Source organism: Vanessa cardui, chromosome 3 (assembly GCF_905220365.1).
Source record: "Vanessa cardui chromosome 3, ilVanCard2.1, whole genome shotgun sequence".
Taxonomy (NCBI): Eukaryota; Metazoa; Arthropoda; class Insecta; order Lepidoptera; family Nymphalidae; genus Vanessa; species Vanessa cardui.
In genome coordinates this window covers 1,137,787-1,162,365 of record NC_061125.1, presented here as the reverse complement: position 1 = coordinate 1,162,365, position 24,579 = coordinate 1,137,787, and the positions used below count along the sequence as shown (strand labels likewise).

At 45.9% G+C, this 24,579-nt stretch overlaps 2 protein-coding genes across 2 annotated transcripts; one reads left to right on the top strand and one right to left on the bottom strand.

Annotated features, from left to right (window-relative positions):
- Positions 1-3,218: 3,218 nt before the first annotated feature.
- Positions 3,219-20,600, bottom strand: LOC124543710 (WD and tetratricopeptide repeats protein 1). Its single transcript, XM_047121983.1, has 13 exons — positions 20,148-20,600; positions 19,963-20,074; positions 18,524-18,702; positions 18,091-18,292; positions 17,874-18,000; positions 17,498-17,607; positions 16,932-17,102; positions 16,728-16,855; positions 9,790-10,034; positions 9,264-9,420; positions 6,224-6,392; positions 4,623-4,780; positions 3,219-3,656 (listed from the first exon to the last, which is right to left on the bottom strand). The coding sequence occupies exons 1-13, from the start codon at positions 20,342-20,344 to the stop codon at positions 3,653-3,655; spliced, it is 1,959 nt and encodes a 652-aa protein (XP_046977939.1). The 5' UTR covers positions 20,345-20,600; the 3' UTR covers positions 3,219-3,652.
- Positions 20,601-20,955: 355 nt separating this feature from the next.
- Positions 20,956-23,006, top strand: LOC124543574 (coiled-coil domain-containing protein 130 homolog). Its single transcript, XM_047121812.1, has 4 exons — positions 20,956-21,152; positions 21,304-21,626; positions 22,116-22,376; positions 22,504-23,006. The coding sequence occupies exons 2-4, from the start codon at positions 21,315-21,317 to the stop codon at positions 22,975-22,977; spliced, it is 1,047 nt and encodes a 348-aa protein (XP_046977768.1). The 5' UTR covers positions 20,956-21,152; positions 21,304-21,314; the 3' UTR covers positions 22,978-23,006.
- Positions 23,007-24,579: the final 1,573 nt, after the last annotated feature.

The following is a 24,579-nucleotide window of genomic DNA, read 5'->3' as shown; positions in this document are numbered from 1 at the left end:
GTTCAAGGTACATTTTTGCATAAAACTTGAGTGTTAACACATATTGTAATTTGTTAAATATTGCTATATGAAAGCTTGTGTTTAAAATTAAGTTATTTAAAGTACCACTGACAATGTAAGGAATGGTTAATACTTCTTACAGCGCCAAATCTATTTGGGGTTGTGACCGTTGACCAAAAATAAATGTACCAAATAAATTTTATAAAAATGACGAGAATTTTGATGTTGAACATGCCTTTATCTTGCTGATCTCGAGTTTATGAATAATGAGATCTTTTCATGAAAATAAAAATATTGCCAACATTATTATTTTTTCCTCGACTGTGCTTCTCATTATACCCTCAATTTTCGTACACACTATCTAATATTTAAAACATATATTTGTTACATAATTTTATACAAATACAATTTCCCTGAAAAATTTAAAGGTGACATGGATTTCAAAATAACAGCCAGGAAATAATTAATTCTATCTTATTTAATAAATTTGTTAATCAATGTTAAAATTGATAATTATACATAGTTCTGACATGTACGAGTTTAACCCATGCGATCTGTTTTGGGACATACGCTAAGGCGCGTTCAAGTTTATGCGGCTTGTCCATGCGGGTTGATATTTTTTTTTATTTGGTTTTTCTGACAAACGGCGCAAAATAAACTTACTACAGTTTTTTTTTTAACAGTAAAACCCAACAGTTGTATTTAGAAATAAATATAAATCCTTTTTTTTGGTTATTCTTATTTCATGATCTTATTTATTATTATGTAACTCAATATTGAAGCGCTAAATATGTATATCTTCTTATACATATATAGGGAGAGAAATAATAGAAGAAATGCTCCTTATAAACTTGAACACGCCCTAAGTTGATCTGCCAGTCTCAACTATTTTAAATATCTATTTGTTTAATACGAAATCATACTTAAAATAAGAAAACAGCTGTGTTCATAGTAACACAAATATCAGAACTAAAATTTTGATTAACGTGTTATAAGAAATAATATACTTGAAATTATATAAACATATTTATAATCTACAGGAATTCGTTTATTTTTCGATATAATATAAAAATCATTAAATGAGAAAGCGACGTCTGGGCTTTTCTTTAAGTATGATTATACAAAATTATAACCAGTCCGTGAAGTGATCACACCCGCGCATTGAAGCGGAATCATCTAATGCTACGGCCACACATGCAACCAAGCGTGATAATTACAAAAAAAAACGCGCTTCATCACTTCGTTCTGACTATAGCATTAGTCGACTCTTTGACCGCAAAGATGTGGTCGATTCATAGATAATAAAACGCAAACGTACCTAATATTTCACAGATTATAAAACTATTTTTAATTACATACTATAACTATTTACACTGACTACAATTTAATTTATAATAAGTCAGTATATATTCTATAAATTATAAATTAAATGCAGTGATGCATATTGAAAATATCTAGTTTTGAACGTACGGCGTTGCTAAGCCAGGTCGCGATGTCTGATCACTTACATCTAGGAACAAAGATCTCATCATCCTTTGACTTCAAGGCTTAGCAAAAGATTAAAAAAAAAAAACACAACGTTGTGAAGAAATAAAAACTATTTGATATGAAAAACTTATATTTAATATCGCAAAGATTTGTTTAATAAAAAAACAATAATGTATAATACATCAAAGTTTATTTGTAACGAAAAACCGACCCGTTGTTTTCATTTAACAATTCCCGTTTCCTAAATAACGATTTCATTTCTATTCAAGGCAATTCCTTAACGTAGAGTTACATGAAGATGACATATTTGCTGCTAACTTTTTTGTGCACAAACTCTAAAATTAATGAAAAGAATGCTAATAGGAATAACAATTTCAATGGAACTCAAAAAGTACAGTTTACAAAACAAAAAAAATGTTTTTTTTTTTCGTATTTTTATTGTACGCTTCTGTTGTAATTCCTAACTCTGTGGTTGTTTATAAATAAGCTATTAATCATAAGGAATACTAAAAAAAATAGGTAATTTGAAAAATCATTAATAAACTGTTTTTGTGTTTTTCTTTGTTATATATAATGAATACAAAGGCGAATGTGATGAAAATTACTCTGAAATGAGTGAATTCAAGAACTAGATCAAGATTTTTTATTTTATTATTATTAAATATTTATTTAAAAAAAGAAAATTTTGTTTTGCTTACCCTATCAAATTCCTATGACGCCACAATATCGCAAGGTCATTTGTTATTTTATTTGGAAAACACAGTAACCTCTAAGCACATATTGTTATGAAAAAAGGTTGTATATCGAATTAATGACAACTTTAGAACTAAACTTAATCTGCATGACCTACCACCTATTAATCTATAACAGGCTGTAAATGTCCCAGTACTGGGCTCAAGCCTCCTCTCCCTTTGAAGACAATACGAGCTACATTATGTTATTATACTATAAATATTTTTCCCTGTGCCGTTTCCATAGCAACCGATATAAAGCCTAAAACCCACTATCATAACTTGAGCATTATTTGTGAACAATTTGTCAAAACGAACGCAATTCCACTCATGAATAAATGAGTTTATGATCAATAGCACACCCTGGGAATGAAACGATCGCCTCCTGGCTATTTAATTTCATATTAAATTGTTTTTATAATATATAAAACAAAAAAACCGCTGAGTTTCTTTCGCCGGTTCTTCTCAGGTCAGTGTGTTTTAATTTCCGAACCGGTGGTACTGTTTCAATTGACCATCAATAAGAAAGTGTTATACTTCTATATTGAATAAAGTAATTTGAGTTTGATCGAATATGTCTGGCACTGAATTTTCAAACTGACTTTTAAAATTAGTATTGTACGACACAAATTAGATGTAGCATCGGAAAATGCAATGGAATGAAAATCAAACCGATTACTGCCGATTTACACAACCAATAGAAAAAGCTCCCTATCGCGCCATTCGACGCTATTCGTCGCTATAGATTCACGCGTCAGAATAAGCAAGTGCATGTAAATCGACGCGTCAAATTGACGAATGTATTAGGTCATATGATATTACAACTTATTACGTTTGTGCAAAGATCATATTCGCATGAGAAATAAATATTGATAATTTGGGATAGCGTACTCAATTCGGATGTGATCGGTTTTACGAATTTTGTCGACGCTACATCTAAGTGTCGTACTATACGTCACATACCTTTATAAACAGTAGCATTAAGAGTAGAGAGAATTTTAATTATGTCAGTGTAGAGATTGTGCACAGTAAAGTCAGCACCATTCATTCCTATCATTAAATGATTAACAGAATATACGAGATTATAATTATTTAATTATTTTAATATTTACAATATTCAGTAGCTTACTATTATGCAAATGACAATCTTAACTTGCGATATAACTTTATAGACATATAATAAAGGAAAATGTAATCACTATACATTCGAAATATATCCTCCATGGAAGCGTCACGAGATATATAAATCTTCTTAGGAATCAAAAAATAAACTTGGCACTTTTGTGTGGTTCAAAGAAATAATTTAAATGAAATAAACGATTTTAACGCGAAAAGATATAATAACGAGAAATAATTAATATTATATAATAATTATATTTACAAAATGACTTCTTGACGATTGTTTAAATCCTTACAAGTTCGACGGCTCCACCTTACCTGAAATTATAAATATAGTATATATAGCATTACACTAATAAAAAATAGGTATATCATTGTCTTCTATAATATATAAATTGATAATAGGATAGTCCTAGTTAGGTGACTGTATATCTCTAATACAATATAAAACAAAAACTACAAAAACATATACATGAATTTTTACGGAATGGTTCATATAGTACAAATTTACATAAAAAATATTGGACAGCATCACAGCATCACATACATTACTCTGATCCCAATGTAAGTTGCTAAAGCACTTGTGTTATGGAAATCAGAAGTAACGACGGCACCACTAACACCCAGACCCAAGACAACATAGAAAACTAATAAACCTTCTACATCGACTCGGCCGGGAATCGAACCCGGGACCTCAGAGTGGCGAACCCGTGAAAACCGTTGTACACACCACTCGACAGCAACAAAATAATAAATTATTGACGACCTCACGGAGGTCGTCAATAAGGATTATTTTGTTGCTGTATAGCAAAAACTTAACTGGCAACACAAACTCATTCCACTGACGTTTCTTATTTTCTCTAAGCAGTGACTTAATCTTAATTCTGTAAGCAGACCACAGATTGAAAGCAATAATTTTAAAATTTAAAGTTCTGTTATGGGTCAATTTCAATGATCAAAAGTTCATAATAAATTAGGCTAAACTAAACTGACAATTAATTCTAAACAGCGCTTGTATAATCTATGGCAATTTAATTTTAAATTGTTTCATTCATTTGTTCATTCAAGTCAAATTTAGTATAACCTAATATTTCTTACAATTCTACAATTTTTTTTTAAATATATTGAACACCACGTAACAGGTAACTCTGTACGCCGTCTGTGAGTGTACGTATATGTCCGCGAGCATGCGTGTGAGTGAGTGAGTGAGTGTGTGTGTGTGTGTGTGTACTGCGTCTATGAGTGTGCGTGCTTGTGAGCGTGCGGGGGGGGGTGTGTACGCACGTGGCGCGGCAGGCGGGCGAGTGCAGGTCGCGCTCGGCGCCGCCCGCGAAGCTGATGTTGAGCAGCATGGCCTCGAACGGGTCGCTGCGCATGCGCTGCTGGTTGGCCGCGGCCGCCGCGCTCGCCTCCGAAACCACGCGGGCCTCGCCCAGCCCGTCCTGCGCACCACAGTCACGATTGACGTATGCTCGTGGAGAAATCAAGTGTTTATTTAATTCTGTGACATACGTACATAGTATTAGCACAAGAATCAAGTTACCCAGTGAGTCTGTGACCCTATTGAATACCATTACTACTTTCGATTTTGAATACACTTTCAAAACAGAGTATATATGTCAAATATATAATCTGTTTTGAAATTATTAAAATTTAATAAAATTTTCTAATTTATGTTGATTAAGTCAATAATTTTTTTTAATATATGTAATGATAAATTATATTCGAATAATCCCTTAATATTTGACAATGCGAAAAATAAACTATGAATTATTGTAATCAGTGTATACTATGACCTTAAAAATGGTTATTTACTAACGAAACTTGAAAATAATACTTAATTTATTCAAAAATCAATAAATAAAAATGCATTTTTTCAAACGTTTGTCACGTGACACAAAACGCTCCTGATTTGCCGGGCTTATGATTAAGTCACTTTCTTGTAAACCTTGCTATTCTACTATATGTACCACAGATTGAAATACAGGAAAGTGACGTCACCGACCCCATTGCAGCGCCATATTGTCCAAGTAGCGTTTTTGCGCACTATTTAAATATGGAATTTTTAATATGAAATTTTTCGACAAATATGTACTAGAAATAAAAAATCAACTTTTATTATAGGTTCCTTAACTTCTACTAAATAATAATAATTTGTGAATTTATTGTATTATCTCTAAGAATCCTATATTGCCATTTGAGTGTATTTAGTATTCGTTTTCTACTTCATTCATTTTTTACTTTTTTATCAATTGTCTAAATGTTAAATAATTAATAAGCGTGTTATTATTGCAGTCTGTAGTATTTATTGAATAGAGTATAGTTAAAAAATTGTTATTGGAGGCTAACGTAACTATTAATGCTGTATATACCTATTAAGTGTTTGATGTTGTATCTGTATTTTTTCTGTATTCTTGTTTTAAGTGTTATATTTCAAATACTGTGGTGTATCGATTAAATAAATAAATAAAAATAAATAAATAAATGAGTCGAGATGGCCCAGTGGTTAGAACGCGTGCATCTTAACCGATGATTACGGGTTCAAACCCAGGCAAGCACCGCTGATTCATGTGCTTAATTTGTCTTTATAATTCATCTCGTGCTCAGCGGTGAAGGAAAACATCGTGAGGAAACCTGCATGTGACAAATTTCATAGAAATTCTGCCACATGTGCATTCCACCAACACGCATTGGAACAGCGTGGTGGAATATGTTCCGAACCCTCTCCTTAATGGAAGGGGAGGCCTTATCTCAGCAGTGGGAATTTTACAGGCTGTTACTTTACTTTACTTAACTTTTTTTAAATAAATAAATAAATAAAAATAAATAATTTATTTTAAGGATTTTAAAAGCCAGCCAAATAGCCTTATGTTCTTGTACCGTACCTCGGGTCTCGGACTCCAGAGGCGGACGACGGCCTCGATGCCGCTGGTGGCCAGCAGGAACATGCTTGGATGCAACTGCACGCAGTTCACGATAGACTCGTCGCCGCGCAAGCAGCGGACGATGTTGCCCGACTTGCGACACCAAATGAACATGCTGCCATCGTCTGACCTGTTTCCAGACATGGAACGCTTATATTTATATGTATCTTAAATTATATATATATAAGATAGGTTATTGAGGATGCTCAAAATGAACCACAAATTGTTTCTCTGAAAATACAAACTTTTGTTTTATTTAACACGCCTTTACAATATCATTACAATTATCATTAAACTATTACAATTATACATTTATCTTACCTGAAAATACAAAGAAACGACATTTAAAGTTCACTAATATCGCCTCCTCTATTATATCTTTTTATTTTCTGACAAAATCAACGTTCAAAATAATCTAAACGTTATCCGTCATTCTGTCATTCAACCATCAAAATGCGCGGCAAACTGACTTTCAGTTACAGATTAAAAACGCGCGGAGCGCAGCAAATTTGGATTAATGAAATGTCATTTCATTACATATATAGTCTTTTTTTTATGGTATAATTTGGCGGACGAGCATATGGGCCACCTGATGGTAAGTGGTCACCATCGCCCATAGACAATGACGCTGTAAGAAATATAACTATTCCTTACATCGTCAATGTGCAACCAACCTTGGGAACTAAGATGTTATGTCCCTTGTGCCCGCGGTTACACTGGCTCACTCACCCTTCAGACCGGAACACAACTGAGTACTGTTATTTAGCGGTAGAATAATTGATGAGTGGGTGGTACCCTACCCAGACGGGCTTGCACATAGCCCTACCACCGAGTATGAAGCAGTGGAATCAAAACGAAGCCTTTCTAGGATATGTCAATAAGTATTCCAAAATATTTAAAACAGTATGTATTTATGCTAAGTCTTTATACATAAAGAACAAAATTTTGACTTCCGATAATAGAATAAAGGCCACTTGGGACATTATTGGAAGTGTTAGTGGAAAACCTAAAAGGAAAGTATACCAATCAAATTAAACACAGGCATTAAATGCACAAATTATGAATTGGAAGTTGCAAATTTATTTGAAATATTTTTTGATAACATACCTAATAAAATAACATCTCATTTAAAATCATTCATACATTAGATGCAGCTAGATTATTAAATAAAAATGTTTCTAAATGCGTTATTGATTTCTCTTTTGAAACATGTTCTGCATTAGATGTTGTAAAAGTATTGAAAACACTCAAAATTAAAAAAAAGTAACGACATATGGGGCATTTCGGTAAAATTCATAAATAACATCATACACGATATTGCTCCGTATGTAGCAGTAATTTTTAACATGAGTTTGGACACGGGTTTATTTCCTGACTTGTTAAAATGTAGTAAAGTCTTACCACTTTTTAAGAATGGAAATAGGAGCGATCCCAGTAATTACAGGCCTATTTCAATACTCCCATCTTTAAGTAAAATTTTCCAAAAAAATATTTTAAATCAACTTCTTATCCATTTTGGTACAAATACTATTTTTCATAGTGAGCAATTTGGTTTTACAAGAGGTCGATCAACAACTAATGCTTGGGAGAAATCACAGAATGCTATTGGAGTGTTGGAGGGAGTGGGTGTTCCACAAGGTTCAATTTTGGGTCCCTTTCTATTTCTAGTATATATAAATGACCTTCCTTTCTTTGTTAAAGGTATTTGTGATATAGTATTGTTTGCTGACGATACTTCACTGATTTTTAAGGTTGACAGGAAAAAAACTGACTATGACGATGTGAACGGTGCCTTATCACAGATACAAGATTGGTTTAAAGTAAATAATTTGGTTTTGACTACTCAAAAAACAAAATGTGTAGTTTTTACTCTACCCAATGTTAGAAAGCAAAATTATACATCATCTTTAAGCGGTGGCCCGCTTGATGAAGCCGATACTATGGTGTTCTTGGGAATAGAATTGGATTCCAGACTTCAGTGGAGTCCGCATTTGTCATCCCTAACAGGAAGACTCAGCTCCGCAGCATACGCGGTTAGAAAAGTTAGACAAGTAACTGATATTGATACCGCTCGTTTAGTTTATTTTGGTTATTTTCACAGTATTATGTCATATGGCATATTACTTAGGGGTAACGCTGCAGATATTGAATCTGTCTTTATTTTACAAAAGAGAGCAATCCGGTTTATTTATAATCTTAGAGCTAGAGACTCTCTTCGGGATGTTTTTAACAGAGTAGGAATACTCACTGTTGCGTCGCAATATATTTACAACAATATCATGTATATTCACAGTAACATTGATCACTTTGATAAAATCAGTGATAATCATTGTATATGCACTAGAAGTAAGGATAAGCTTATAACGCCAAGTTTCCGACTCCGCAAAGTCAATAAATCTTTCTTGGGGCAAGGTATCTATTTCTATAATAAAATTCCGCAGACATTTTTAACTTTGCCGTCTCGTAAATTGAAATCGTTTATAAAAAATACATTGGTAAAAAAGGCGTATTATTCGATGCAAGAACGCTTTTTTATCATCTACAAAAGATGATAAAAAAGCGTGGAATTAATACCTGTTGACTTCCAGGCAGGATATTTTAATTTAAATAATGACTGTTTTTTTTTTTAAATGTTGAAAAAGAGTAACTACTGACTTTCTTGTCGGTTCTTCTCAGTATAATCTACTTTCCGAACCGGTGGTAGCTTCACTTAATTGTTATACGACGATTCAAAAGTGCTTGATAAAGCCCACTTGAATAAAGTATATTTTGATTTATTTATTTTTTGAAATAGTGAGACAATTTTTTACTTAGTGAAGGTACCTTTAGGTAGATCACATATTTTACCACTTAACATTAATGCTTAGTCTTGTTATGTTCTAGTTTAAGGGTTGAGTGAGCCAGTGTAAACTGCAGCCCCATATAACATCTTAGATGACAAGATTATAGTATGGTTAAATTGGCTTTGGCTTTTGCGCTGGCCTACCCTAGTGAAACTTACCCAGCTGCGACGAAATTAGCTTCCGGTCCTAAGAAGTTAGCTTCCTTGATATCCGTGGTCGTGTTACAGTGACCCAGGAACCGGCACTTGTAGTCCAGAGCCGAACTGCGCAGTTGTCGCTCCAGCGCGCTGCCGGACTGACCGTCTTCTTCCGTAGCTGAAGGAGATAAAAAAAAAGTTTATTATTTTTACAATTTTATTTGAGTAAACGAGTAAAGTCGAGATGGACCAGTGGTTAGAAAGCTTGCATCTTAACAGATGATTGCGGGTTCGTACCCAGGCGAGCACCGCTAATTCATGTGCTTAATTTGTCTTTATAATTCATCTCGTGCTCAGCGGTGAAGGAAAACATCATGAAGAAACCTGCATGTGTCTAATTTCAACGAAATTCTGCCACATGTGTATTCCATTTCCATTGGAACAGCGTGGTGGAAGTTCCAAACCTCCTCAAAGGGAGAGGGGGCCTTTAGCCCAGCAGTGGGAATTTACAGGCTGTTGTAAATATTCGGAGAAAAATACAAGCTACCCTCGTCGGGTTGCGTCTCCATGGTCTCCAGAGCCACGTTGATGTCTTTCTGCAGCAGGAACACGGCATGGCTCTCCGCGTGCTTAGGGAACCTGTCCTTGAAGTAGAGCAGGCACTCGTGCGCCTCGCGGGCCCTCTTCAGATCCATGAGGCCCTTCGCGAGACGGAAGTGCGACTTCACGTGGTTCGAGTCCAGCTTGATCGCCTTGTAGCAGTCGCGGATGGCGGCGTACGTGTCGCCCGACCTGCGTTCGTTATCGACGTGTTTTAATGGAGTCGACTTTTATTTGTATTTTATTATTACTATTGAGGTAAATGAGCAGAGCGCAGCTGACACTCACCAGGCGCGGCGAAAGAGTACGGCAGCGCAATTGGGTTGAGCAGAGCCGAGCAAACACTCACCAGGAGCAGCGCAATTGGGTTGAGCAGAGCAGAGCAGCACTCACCAGGAGCAGCGCAATTGGGTTGGGCAGAGCAGAGCAGCACTCACCAGGAGCAGCGCAATTGGGTTGGGCAGAGCAGAGCAGCACTCACCAGGAGCAGCGCAATTGGGTTGAGCAGAGCAGAGCAGCACTCACCAGGCGCGGCGGCGCGGTGGGAGCGAGCGGGGCGGGCAGCACTCACCAGGCGCGGCGGCGCGGTGGGAGCGGGCGGGGCGGGCAGCACTCACCAGGCGCGGCGCATGAGCGCGGCGGCGCGGTTGGAGTAGAGCGGGGCGGGCAGCACTCACCAGGCGCGGCGCATGAGCGCGGCGGCGCGGTTGGAGTAGAGCGGGGCGGGCAGCACTCACCAGGCGCGGCGGCGCGGTTGGAGTAGAGCGGGGCGGGCAGCACTCACCAGGCGCGGCGCATGAGCGCGGCGGCGCGGTTGGAGTAGAGCGGGGCGGGCAGCACTCACCAGGCGCGGCGGCGCGGTTGGAGTAGAGCGGGGCGGGCAGCACTCACCAGGCGCGGCGCATGAGCGCGGCGGCGCGGTTGGAGTAGAGCGGGGCGGGCAGCACTCACCAGGCGCGGCGGCGCGGTTGGAGTAGAGCGGGGCGGGCAGCACTCACCAGGCGCGGCGCATGAGCGCGGCGGCGCGGTTGGAGTAGAGCGGGGCGGGCAGCACTCACCAGGCGCGGCGGCGCGGTTGGAGTAGAGCGGGGCGGGCAGCACTCACCAGGCGCGGCGCATGAGCGCGGCGGCGCGGTTGGAGTAGAGCGGGGCGGGCAGCACTCACCAGGCGCGGCGCATGAGCGCGGCGGCGCGGTTGGAGTAGAGCGGGGCGGGCAGCACTCACCAGGCGCGGCGGCGCGGTTGGAGTAGAGCGGGGCGGGCAGCACTCACCAGGCGCGGCGCATGAGCGCGGCGGCGCGGTTGGAGTAGAGCGGGGCGGGCAGCACTCACCAGGCGCGGCGCATGAGCGCGGCGGCGCGGTTGGAGTAGAGCGGGGCGGGCAGCACTCACCAGGCGCGGCGGCGCGGTTGGAGTAGAGCGGGGCGGGCAGCACTCACCAGGCGCGGCGGCGCGGTTGGAGTAGAGCGGGGCGGGCAGCACTCACCAGGCGCGGCGCATGAGCGCGGCGGCGCGGTTGGAGTAGAGCGGGGCGGGCAGCACTCACCAGGCGCGGCGGCGCGGTTGGAGTAGAGCGGGGCGGGCAGCACTCACCAGGCGCGGCGCATGAGCGCGGCGGCGCGGTTGGAGTAGAGCGGGGCGGGCAGCACTCACCAGGCGCGGCGCATGAGCGCGGCGGCGCGGTTGGAGTAGAGCGGGGCGGGCAGCACTCACCAGGCGCGGCGCATGAGCGCGGCGGCGCGGTTGGAGTAGAGCGGGGCGGGCAGCACTCACCAGGCGCGGCGCATGAGCGCGGCGGCGCGGTTGGAGTAGAGCGGGGCGGGCAGCACTCACCAGGCGCGGCGCATGAGCGCGGCGGCGCGGTTGGAGTAGAGCGGGGCGGGCAGCACTCACCAGGCGCGGCGCATGAGCGCGGCGGCGCGGTTGGAGTAGAGCGGGGCGGGCAGCACTCACCAGGCGCGGCGGCGCGGTTGGAGTAGAGCGGGGCGGGCAGCACTCACCAGGCGCGGCGCATGAGCGCGGCGGCGCGGTTGGAGTAGAGCGGGGCGGGCAGCACTCACCAGGCGCGGCGCATGAGCGCGGCGGCGCGGTTGGAGTAGAGCGGGGCGGGCAGCACTCACCAGGCGCGGCGGCGCGGTTGGAGTAGAGCGGGGCGGGCAGCACTCACCAGGCGCGGCGCATGAGCGCGGCGGCGCGGTTGGAGTAGAGCGGGGCGGGCAGCACTCACCAGGCGCGGCGCATGAGCGCGGCGGCGCGGTTGGAGTAGAGCGGGGCGGGCAGCACTCACCAGGCGCGGCGGCGCGGTTGGAGTAGAGCGGGGCGGGCAGCACTCACCAGGCGCGGCGCATGAGCGCGGCGGCGCGGTTGGAGTAGAGCGGGGCGGGCAGCACTCACCAGGCGCGGCGGCGCGGTTGGAGTAGAGCGGGGCGGGCAGCACTCACCAGGCGCGGCGCATGAGCGCGGCGGCGCGGTTGGAGTAGAGCGGGGCGGGCAGCACTCACCAGGCGCGGCGCATGAGCGCGGCGGCGCGGTTGGAGTAGAGCGGGGCGGGCAGCACTCACCAGGCGCGGCGCATGAGCGCGGCGGCGCGGTTGGAGTAGAGCGGGGCGGGCAGCACTCACCAGGCGCGGCGGCGCGGTTGGAGTAGAGCGGGGCGGGCAGCACTCACCAGGCGCGGCGCATGAGCGCGGCGGCGCGGTTGGAGTAGAGCGGGGCGGGCAGCACTCACCAGGCGCGGCGGCGCGGTTGGAGTAGAGCGGGGCGGGCAGCACTCACCAGGCGCGGCGCATGAGCGCGGCGGCGCGGTTGGAGTAGAGCGGGGCGGGCAGCACTCACCAGGCGCGGCGCATGAGCGCGGCGGCGCGGTTGGAGTAGAGCGGGGCGGGCAGCACTCACCAGGCGCGGCGGCGCGGTTGGAGTAGAGCGGGGCGGGCAGCACTCACCAGGCGCGGCGGCGCGGTTGGAGTAGAGCGGGGCGGGCAGCACTCACCAGGCGCGGCGCATGAGCGCGGCGGCGCGGTTGGAGTAGAGCGGGGCGGGCAGCACTCACCAGGCGCGGCGGCGCGGTTGGAGTAGAGCGGGGCGGGCAGCACTCACCAGGCGCGGCGCATGAGCGCGGCGGCGCGGTTGGAGTAGAGCGGGGCGGGCAGCACTCACCAGGCGCGGCGGCGCGGTTGGAGTAGAGCGGGGCGGGCAGCACTCACCAGGCGCGGCGCATGAGCGCGGCGGCGCGGTTGGAGTAGAGCGGGGCGGGCAGCACTCACCAGGCGCGGCGCATGAGCGCGGCGGCGCGGTTGGAGTAGAGCGGGGCGGGCAGCACTCACCAGGCGCGGCGGCGCGGTTGGAGTAGAGCGGGGCGGGCAGCACTCACCAGGCGCGGCGGCGCGGTTGGAGTAGAGCGGGGCGGGCAGCACTCACCAGGCGCGGCGGCGCGGTTGGAGTAGAGCGGGGCGGGCAGCACTCACCAGGCGCGGCGCATGAGCGCGGCGGCGCGGTTGGAGTAGAGCGGGGCGGGCAGCACTCACCAGGCGCGGCGGCGCGGTTGGAGTAGAGCGGGGCGGGCAGCACTCACCAGGCGCGGCGCATGAGCGCGGCGGCGCGGTTGGAGTAGAGCGGGGCGGGCAGCACTCACCAGGCGCGGCGCATGAGCGCGGCGGCGCGGTTGGAGTAGAGCGGGGCGGGCAGCACTCACCAGGCGCGGCGGCGCGGTTGGAGTAGAGCGGGGCGGGCAGCACTCACCAGGCGCGGCGGCGCGGTTGGAGTAGAGCGGGGCGGGCAGCACTCACCAGGCGCGGCGCATGAGCGCGGCGGCGCGGTTGGAGTAGAGCGGGGCGGGCAGCACTCACCAGGCGCGGCGGCGCGGTTGGAGTAGAGCGGGGCGGGCAGCACTCACCAGGCGCGGCGCATGAGCGCGGCGGCGCGGTTGGAGTAGAGCGGGGCGGGCAGCACTCACCAGGCGCGGCGGCGCGGTTGGAGTAGAGCGGGGCGGGCAGCACTCACCAGGCGCGGCGCATGAGCGCGGCGGCGCGGTTGGAGTAGAGCGGGGCGGGCAGCACTCACCAGGCGCGGCGCATGAGCGCGGCGGCGCGGTTGGAGTAGAGCGGGGCGGGCAGCACTCACCAGGCGCGGCGCATGAGCGCGGCGGCGCGGTTGGAGTAGAGCGGGGCGGGCAGCACTCACCAGGCGCGGCGGCGCGGTTGGAGTAGAGCGGGGCGGGCAGCACTCACCAGGCGCGGCGCATGAGCGCGGCGGCGCGGTTGGAGTAGAGCGGGGCGGGCAGCACTCACCAGGCGCGGCGGCGCGGTTGGAGTAGAGCGGGGCGGGCAGCACTCACCAGGCGCGGCGCATGAGCGCGGCGGCGCGGTTGGAGTAGAGCGGGGCGGGCAGCACTCACCAGGCGCGGCGCATGAGCGCGGCGGCGCGGTTGGAGTAGAGCGGGGCGGGCAGCACTCACCAGGCGCGGCGCATGAGCGCGGCGGCGCGGTTGGAGTAGAGCGGGGCGGGCAGCACTCACCAGGCGCGGCGGCGCGGTTGGAGTAGAGCGGGGCGGGCAGCACTCACCAGGCGCGGCGCATGAGCGCGGCGGCGCGGTTGGAGTAGAGCGGGGCGGGCAGCACTCACCAGGCGCGGCGGCGCGGTTGGAGTAGAGCGGGGCGGGCAGCACTCACCAGGCGCGGCGCATGAGCGCGGCGGCGCGGTTGGAGTAGAGCGGGGCGGGCAGCACTCACCAGGCGCGGCGCATGAGCGCGGCGGCGCGGTTGGAGTAGAGCGGGGCGGGCAGCACTCACCAGGCGCGGCGGCGCGGTTGGAGTAGAGCGGGGCGGGCAGCACTCACCAGGCGCGGCGGCGCGGTTGGAGTAGAGCGGGGCGGGCAGCACTCACCAGGCGCGGCGCATGAGCGCGGCGGCGCGGTTGGAGTAGAGCGGGGCGGGCAGCACTCACCAGGCGCGGCGGCGCGGTTGGAGTAGAGCGGGGCGGGCAGCACTCACCAGGCGCGGCGCATGAGCGCGGCGGCGCGGTTGGAGTAGAGCGGGGCGGGCAGCACTCACCAGGCGCGGCGGCGCGGTTGGAGTAGAGCGGGGCGGGCAGCACTCACCAGGCGCGGCGCATGAGCGCGGCGGCGCGGTTGGAGTAGAGCGGGGCGGGCAGCACTCACCAGGCGCGGCGCATGAGCGCGGCGGCGCGGTTGGAGTAGAGCGGGGCGGGCAGCACTCACCAGGCGCGGCGGCGCGGTTGGAGTAGAGCGGGGCGGGCAGCCCTCACCAGGCGCGGCGGCGCGGTTGGAGTAGAGCGGGGCGGGCAGCACTCACCAGGCGCGGCGCATGAGCGCGGCGGCGCGGTTGGAGTAGAGCGGGGCGGGCAGCACTCACCAGGCGCGGCGCATGAGCGCGGCGGCGCGGTTGGAGTAGAGCGGGGCGGGCAGCACTCACCAGGCGCGGCGGCGCGGTTGGAGTAGAGCGGGGCGGGCAGCACTCACCAGGCGCGGCGCATGAGCGCGGCGGCGCGGTTGGAGTAGAGCGGGGCGGGCAGCACTCACCAGGCGCGGCGCATGAGCGCGGCGGCGCGGTTGGAGTAGAGCGGGGCGGGCAGCACTCACCAGGCGCGGCGCATGAGCGCGGCGGCGCGGTTGGAGTAGAGCGGGGCGGGCAGCACTCACCAGGCGCGGCGCATGAGCGCGGCGGCGCGGTTGGAGTAGAGCGGGGCGGGCAGCACTCACCAGGCGCGGCGCATGAGCGCGGCGGCGCGGTTGGAGTAGAGCGGGGCGGGCAGCACTCACCAGGCGCGGCGCATGAGCGCGGCGGCGCGGTTGGAGTAGAGCGGGGCGGGCAGCACTCACCAGGCGCGGCGGCGCGGTTGGAGTAGAGCGGGGCGGGCAGCACTCACCAGGCGCGGCGCATGAGCGCGGCGGCGCGGTTGGAGTAGAGCGGGGCGGGCAGCACTCACCAGGCGCGGCGCATGAGCGCGGCGGCGCGGTTGGAGTAGAGCGGGGCGGGCAGCACTCACCAGGCGCGGCGGCGCGGTTGGAGTAGAGCGGGGCGGGCAGCACTCACCAGGCGCGGCGCATGAGCGCGGCGGCGCGGTTGGAGTAGAGCGGGGCGGGCAGCACTCACCAGGCGCGGCGCATGAGCGCGGCGGCGCGGTTGGAGTAGAGCGGGGCGGGCAGCACTCACCAGGCGCGGCGGCGCGGTTGGAGTAGAGCGGGGCGGGCAGCACTCACCAGGCGCGGCGCATGAGCGCGGCGGCGCGGTTGGAGTAGAGCGGGGCGGGCAGCACCCACCAGGCGCGGCGGCGCGGTGGGAGTAGAGCGGGGCGGGCAGCACTCACCAGGCGCGGCGCATGAGCGCGGCGGCGCGGTTGGAGTAGAGCGGGGCGGGCAGCACTCACCAGGCGCGGCGCATGAGCGCGGCGGCGCGGTTGGAGTAGAGCGGGGCGGGCAGCACTCACCAGGCGCGGCGCATGAGCGCGGCGGCGCGGTTGGAGTAGAGCGGGGCGGGCAGCACTCACCAGGCGCGGCGGCGCGGTTGGAGTAGAGCGGGGCGGGCAGCACTCACCAGGCGCGGCGCATGAGCGCGGCGGCGCGGTTGGAGTAGAGCGGGGCGGGCAGCACTCACCAGGCGCGGCGCATGAGCGCGGCGGCGCGGTTGGAGTAGAGCGGGGCGGGCAGCACTCACCAGGCGCGGCGCATGAGCGCGGCGGCGCGGTTGGAGTAGAGCGGGGCGGGCAGCACTCACCAGGCGCGGCGGCGCGGTTGGAGTAGAGCGGGGCGGGCAGCACTCACCAGGCGCGGCGCATGAGCGCGGCGGCGCGGTTGGAGTAGAGCGGGGCGGGCAGCACTCACCAGGCGCGGCGGCGCGGTTGGAGTAGAGCGGGGCGGGCAGCACTCACCAGGCGCGGCGCATGAGCGCGGCGGCGCGGTTGGAGTAGAGCACGGCGCAGCGCGGCCACTCCGCCAGCGCGCGGCTGTAGAGCTCGACGGCGTTGGTGTAGCTGCCCTTGTTGACGAGCTCGTTGGCCTGCGAGGCGGGTGAGTGAGTGAGAGCGGGCCGGGCGCGGGGGGGTGGTGTGGGGGCGAGGGGAGGCGGGCCCCACCATCTCCTTGAGCTGGCGCACGCGCTCGGGCAGGGGGGGGGGCTCGACGGTGCCGTTGGCGCCGTCGCCGGCCGGCCTGCCCTCGCCCTCGCGGTAGCCGTGGTTGTGCTGGATGATGAAGCTCTCCACCAGCACGGGCCGCCGCGCCGCGTTGATGTCGAACAGGTACACCTGCGATAAGAAGATGCTCTTACTATATACGGATGTAATGTAGGCAAACACTGTTAGCAGTATATTCTCATGAGTTATTTATACGTTTTATTATATATGTAAAGAAAAAGTATTTTCTTTAATTTGAATTCCAAGTATGAACTGTCATCGAACGCATCATGACAACTAAATTTTGTTAGCTATAAAAATATCGATAGAGAGTTCTTAGAAAAGTAAAGAATTTTGTAATTTAGTACAAAGACATTGTTAATATTATCTTATATATATTATTATCATCTTTAAAGAGGTCCAAAGGGACCAAAGGATTTCTTAAATTTGTATGATTTGACTGTTAAATGGGACACCTGAAGCCAAGCGAACAACAATATAACTTTTCATCTCAATGAAAGTGTTACCTGTTCCGAGCCCAGGTTGACGAGCAGTTCATTGCCGTCGTGACTGAATGCCACATACGTCGTCGCTTTTTTTGGGAAGGTGTGCTCATTCGGCTCCATTGATAGGTGACCTGGGAAAATTAGTAGCAGATTGATTATATTTGTTTTTCTTTTACTACAATTAGTGCGACTTGCATTTAACATTGAAAAGCATTGATGCCATACTCTACTAGATCTACCTACACGGAATTGACAATATCGCTTCTGAAAAACCTTAAGTTTGTGAAACATTGAGCATCATTTCTCCTGTAATTATTCCATAATCCGGAGTAATAACTGTCAATTTGATTACCATAGACAAGAGACAATTAAAACGCTAGGAAACAATGTCCCTCACCGGGGGCGAAGTACTGCACGGCGGCGCGCGGGATGTTGTTGTCGGGGTCCCCGTGGCCGGCGCGCGAGCAGCGCACATTCTGCCGCTCCCACATCAGGCGAGACGTCGTGGCACCCCCCTGCAACTCCTGACCGACTTGTCGTATACTGCTATCTTATACATAACCACAGACCTCATAAAAAGGCAAAACTATTCTCTCGAATGGTTTTCAATTCACCTGTAGCCTTGCCAACTTGATCATTCTCGTGTCGTAGAGGCGGACGTAGAAATCGTTGGCTCCGACGGCCAACTGGTATGGTCTCCGAGGGTTGACGGCGAGGCACTTGGCTTCGGCGTAGCGACCCATGTGGTTGAGCAGGTTTACGAGCACATTGGCCGTGTCCGAGTTACAGCGGTGCGGGGTTCGGAGGTCGTGTTGGCTGTATGAATTTTTGTCTTTGATTCAAATGTGACTCCGTCAGTAAAAAGTTAAAAATTGTAATTATTGAACGAAATAATTCTAATAAATAACGGCAACATTCCCCTTTAACTTAAAGAGCAAACTAATCGATCAATCTCAATATTTGTCTATGGTCTAATGAACAAAGTAAAAAAAAAAAAAACAAAATAAAAATGGCTGATTAAAACAAATCCTACACAAGAACACTTACAGCACGAGTCCATCCTCACCGGCTGACCACAGCATGTGCGGCTTGTCGGGCGCCACAGCCAGGCGCTTGACGCGGCCGCAGTGGCACGCGCACTCCAGCAGCGACGCGCCCGTGGCGATGCTGCGCGCGCGCACCGACCCGTCCGCTGCGCACGTGGCCAGCGAGTCCGGGGAGAGGAACTGCCAACAGTATCTCAGTATCAGTAGAGACAAATAAAATACAAAATTATATCAGTAAGATGGTCAAGCCCAAGTCCCGTATATTTATAACTGCTTCATGCAACACCCTTCACGATTTAATTTTGTGACTTTTTATGCAACCAATATGTACAAGTTAATTATGGTCACTGTTATATTAATAGTAGCTGTTGAATTATGAAATCATAGCAAATATTATTGTTATTTTAAAACATATTTAGGCAGATATGCTAGGAAACTTGATTCTAAGTGGGTATAACTATGACACACATGGGAACCAATACCATATGTCTCTTTTACCTTGCGTGGTAAAAGAGAACATCAAGTATTGCTACTTGGCAGTAGAATTAATCATGAGTCTGTGTTATTTACCCAGATGGGCTTGAACAAAGCTTTACTACTTACTTTCTTTTACTTTTTACTCATTTGTAAGAATTAGACTGCAAATGTATCTAGACAATTGGTTGGTATTATCAGAAAACTTTCATATGAGTGCTTATAATCATGTAACGCTTCGCAAAAATTCAACCTGCTATTTCTATATACTAATCTATACATATTCAAAAAAATAGATATTCTTACAACAGATCACTTCCTAACTTACTTTTAAAATCCTTAATAAACTTTTAATTATTTAAACATAATAATATTAAGACCTAATCATTCATCTCATAACTTATGATATCAGTGTTATAAAACTTAGCTTAGATAAACCTTGCATTTATCTAATGATATTATTGCAGGAAATATAATAAAATATCAAATTAATTAACTACACACAGCTGTATCACAAAACCATGTTTATTTTATCAGAGAAATTAATAAATACTATCGCATACAAATGATCCATACAAAGGGGAGAGTATTTATTGCATATATTGCCATTTCAATGTAATATAGTCATAAAATATACATTCACACAAGCTAGTGGGTGTGTGTTTGTCTGAGAGAAACAAATATCTTAGAATAGAAAGTGAAAAATTATTCCATATCCAACTGAGTTTTAGTCCAATTAGAAAAAAAAAATCTTTTGTTTTCAAAATAAACAAAATCAGAGATTGAATAAAGTATATTTGATTTTTTCTAATGATTATTATTCAATATGCAACACTTTATTAATGTTTAAATTAAAGTAATGCAATATTTAACACAGATATAATGAATTTAATACACTTTTATTACATGCCTTATCAGTTCAATAATTGCTATAGATAAATCATGGAAGCTATTTATGCAACCCACCTTAACTGAGAATATATTGCCTGTGTGTCCAGTAGAGATGTTGTGGATTTGTTTATATCGATAGGGATCCCAAAGTATAACGTGTAGATCATCAGACGCCGACGCCAGTACACTACGACGTAAAAGCATAAATTAGCATGTTTTGCAGTTCCAAAGTACATTGACATCATTGTGAGTGTACTCACGACCCATCGCTGTTCCATTCTAGACAATTAACACATCCCATATGTCCGTGCAACTCTTTTTCTAGTCCTAATCTGTCTATCATATTTCTGGTAACAGTCAAGCGGTTTTGGAATTTTCGATCGATGTCCCCTCGCTCCCGGGCAGCTGTTAGGCCAACGGTGCCTTGCGCCCAGGTCGGCTCTTCTCTTCTCCCCATTTTTACGAATATTCTTCAATATGTCTGATATACCATCACAATCAGACAAATCTACGAACTAACTCAAGCTATGTCTATTTATAGTTAACGACATTTCATCGCACATAACAACGGAATAAGGAACGTTATGTTTATTTGAGCCGTACTTTTTAAACAATTAGGTTTATGATAGTTATTAAAACAATGAATAAATAGCTCAATAACTATGGTCTATGATCGAGATTTTCTTTCGAAAATTTGCAAAGCTGTCAAACAGCTGTCGATGTTACTAGTAAAAATATTTAAAATTTTTAAATTATATTATTGTAATTAATATTTGAATAAAAACTATCTTAGATTAAAATAATTAGATAAGAAGACTAAGAACTACATCCCTTTGCGACTTCTTTTGTAAATATTAAAAAGAAACTATAAATTTAAAAACGCTTTTTATTAAATTTTATGTTTATCCTTATGCTGTAGTCATGTTTGATATTAAGATAAATTATTAGTAGTATATATGTATTCCAAATTTAGATTTTTCTTCTACAAATAATAACCAATTACAATGTTATTACTCGCGAGTACCTACTATAATTTATGACGGGCAATTCTAATGTTTTGTTATATGTCAATGTCAAATATCTTGAGATAAAAAAAGGTTCACTAAAAATGAAAAGATAATTAACTATTTTCCTCTGAGAATTCTTCTAATGTGTGATTTTATTATAATAGCATATATAATGCAAAGAAGATATATTAACTAAAAAACAGTTAACCTAATAAATCAAAATTTATTAACTCATACACCTATAAAGCAATTGATTTGGTAAGTTTTTATAATAATAGATTACTAATCAAAATCTAGCAAAATCCTTACTAATTTTGTATTTTATCTATCAACCTCTATTCTTAAAATATACTACGACTATTTCAATATTCAATTTACGATGGGTAATATTTTACTTAATTTTTTACAGATCCAGTAAAAATGGGTGAACGTAAGGGCCAAAATCTCTATTATCCCCCCGACTACGACCCTAAGGTCGGGGGGCTAAATAAATTCATGGGTACTCATGCTTTACGAGAGAGAGCCAGGAAACTACACATGGGTATCTTAATAATTCGTTTTGAAATGCCATATAACATATGGTGTGAGGGATGTAAAAACCACATTGGTATGGGTGTACGGTACAATGCGGAGAAGACGAAAATCGGAATGTACTACAGCACTCCGGTGTACCAATTTCGTATGAAATGCCATTTGTGTGATAATCACTTTGAAATAAAAACAGATCCAGGTGTAAGTAAATTTTGGTCAATTGAATACCTATAGCCTATTCTACCTACAGGAGTTGCAAGTTGACGACTTTAACATAAAATTTATACAATTTATGCTATATATTCTATGTAATTTTTCAATAATCTAAGACATTTTTAAAGTCGTAACTGCTGCTTTGAATATAAATTACATAAGTGTAAAATTATTCGTTGATGTTTTATACTTTCTCCATCAATGACTGTAATAGGCTATAGTTTTATTATAGTATAGTATTGTTATGAGGGAGACAGTATGAATTTGATGTATGAAGAAGGTATTTTGACATGTGAATTTATTAATTGAAGGATCTTTGAATTCATTTCTTTCTAACTTTCATGATCAAATAAAAAAATATAATAGTAAGAAATATGTCACAGCAGTGTTAATATCTTGGATATTTCAAAAGTTTATTAACTTTAAAATTAGATTAAACTGTAAGATATTGTATTCAAGTAACCTTTACTTTTTTAGAATCTTGACTATGTCATTGTATCTGGAGCGAGGAGACAAGAAAACAGATGGGATCCAACAGAGAATGGCCAGATTGTTCCAGAAACAAAAGAAACACAAAAGCGTCTTTTTGATGATGCCATGTTTAAATTAGAACACAAGACTGGAGATGAAGATATGAGTAAACTCGCTAAGCCCCGCCTCGGCTTGCTTGTAGGTAGAAATGAAATGGTATGGAAAGATGATTATGAGGCCAATTGTGTGTTACGTAGAAACTTTAGGGTAAGAGACAATTTTTTACATTTACAGTAACAATTTCATGTTTAATTCTGTTAGCATTTTAAAATTATGAAATAGATACGAAATATTATATACATATTGTTTCAATATATTTATTTTTCTGTTTTAGAAGCGAAGAAAAGAACTTGAAGAATCAGCTGTAAATGATAGCTTGCTGCTTGCAAAATCTTCTCTCAATATAAATCTGTTGCCTGAATCAGATGAGGATAAGAACATGGCTTCCCTGCTCTCTTTAAGACCATCACGCAGTATTGAAGAGAAGCATAGTGTTGCCAGAAGCAAAATATTAAATAGTCCAGCATTACCTAGCTCTAGTGGACTTCTGACTAGTTTTGGTGGTTTAAAAAAGGAAGAATCTATTAGCAAAGCTGTTCCCTTAACTCGAAATTCTTTAGGAATTATGATAAAAAGAAATAAAATTAATGACAAAGATCAAAGAAGCGTAGAAACAAAATCAAATGAAAATAATAATGAACAGGAATTAGATTTAAAAGATAAGGTACAAGGTAGTATCGAAACTGAAATAAAAAATAAAGTATCTTTAGTGGGTGATTATAGTTCAAGCAGTGAGAACTCTGATTAATACACACTGGTTTTTTTTTCATTCAATAATCATTTGTAAATATTATATTTCACACAAATATATTTATGTAAGCCATTAAATACAAGAAAAAAAGTGTTTTTTTATGATGTTGCCTCATTTCTTCTACACATTAGTAGGTTTTGTGTTCTTAAACTGCATTTTACATTTGAATAGATTTGTAACAGATGAATTTAAATCAAAAACTTGTGAAACTCAAAGTTCAACTTAAAAAATATATATTTCGAAGCAATGTCCAAATATGCATTACATATAAATAATAAATATACAGTGTAACCCGCTTAAAACGATTTCTCAGAGACCCCACCAAAAACACTTAAGACGTGTTTTTTTTTGTGCGAGAAAGCTTATTATGCGGGATAGGGAAAATAAAAAGAACGTACTACATGCTATTATGTATTTTGTTCTTATTATTTTAAATTACATACAAATGTACACATTTAAAATAACATTATTTAAAATAATCATTTATTTTGGTTTGACAGAAAGATTTTGATGCGTTAGAAATTGATTGAAAAGATTTTCAACATAATGCAACTTTTGCAGTGCGTCTTCACTTTCATCCAAAGAAACAATATAGAAATCATTAATAGTTAATAACGCAACGGTTTTGTCAAACGCCTGGGCGTTTGATAAAACCGGAGTTGACTCATCTTCGTCTTAATCATTATCACTAACATTGTTTTGTGTGTTATTCACATTCTGAATAAGATCTTCAATTGATTGAATTTCGTATAGTACGACACAACTTAGATGTCGCATCGGCAAAATTCGTAAAACCGATCACATCCGAATTAAGTACGCTATCCCAAATTATCAATATTTATTTCTCACGCGAATATGACCTTTGCACAAACGTAATAACTTGTAATATCATATGACCTAATATATTCGTCAATTTGACGCGTCGATTTACATGCACTTGCTTTCTCTAACGCGTGAATCTATAGCGACGAATAGCGTGGAATGGCGCGATAGGGAGCAATTTCTATTGGTTGTGTAAATCGGCAGTAATCGGTTTTATTTTCATTCCATTGCATTTTCCGATGCTACATCTAATTTGTGTCTTACTTATACGTTGCTACATTGTCATCAATGGAAGAATATGCAGGAAAACCCTGTAGTATCTTGGGTTCTTCTTCTTCCATCACGACGTCAAACATGTTACGTTACGCGCATATGCTGAGCGCAGGCGTATTGAACGGGATCAAGAATCTTATTAAGCGTTAAGAAATGTATGAAAATATGTCTCAAGATGCAGGGACTGGAGTAAAGCGTCGTATTAAGTGTGATCGTATTAAACGGGTTATACTGTATTTACGTCCATGTAAATATATTTTTGGGGAGAGTATTCCCCATACTATACCAATCAGCAGGGTTGCCAATGTGTGTTCACCTAATTCCCCAAAAATCGTATCGAAATTCCCCAAATTGGGGAAACCAAATGTCCCAATTCCCCACAGAAATAAAGGAAAACAAAATCATGTTATTGTATGTTTGTTTTTCATTTCCTAACAATAAAATCTACTTGACGACCTTTTTTTTTTCGTTGAATCAGACTACTCAGGGTTAATATGTCTATAT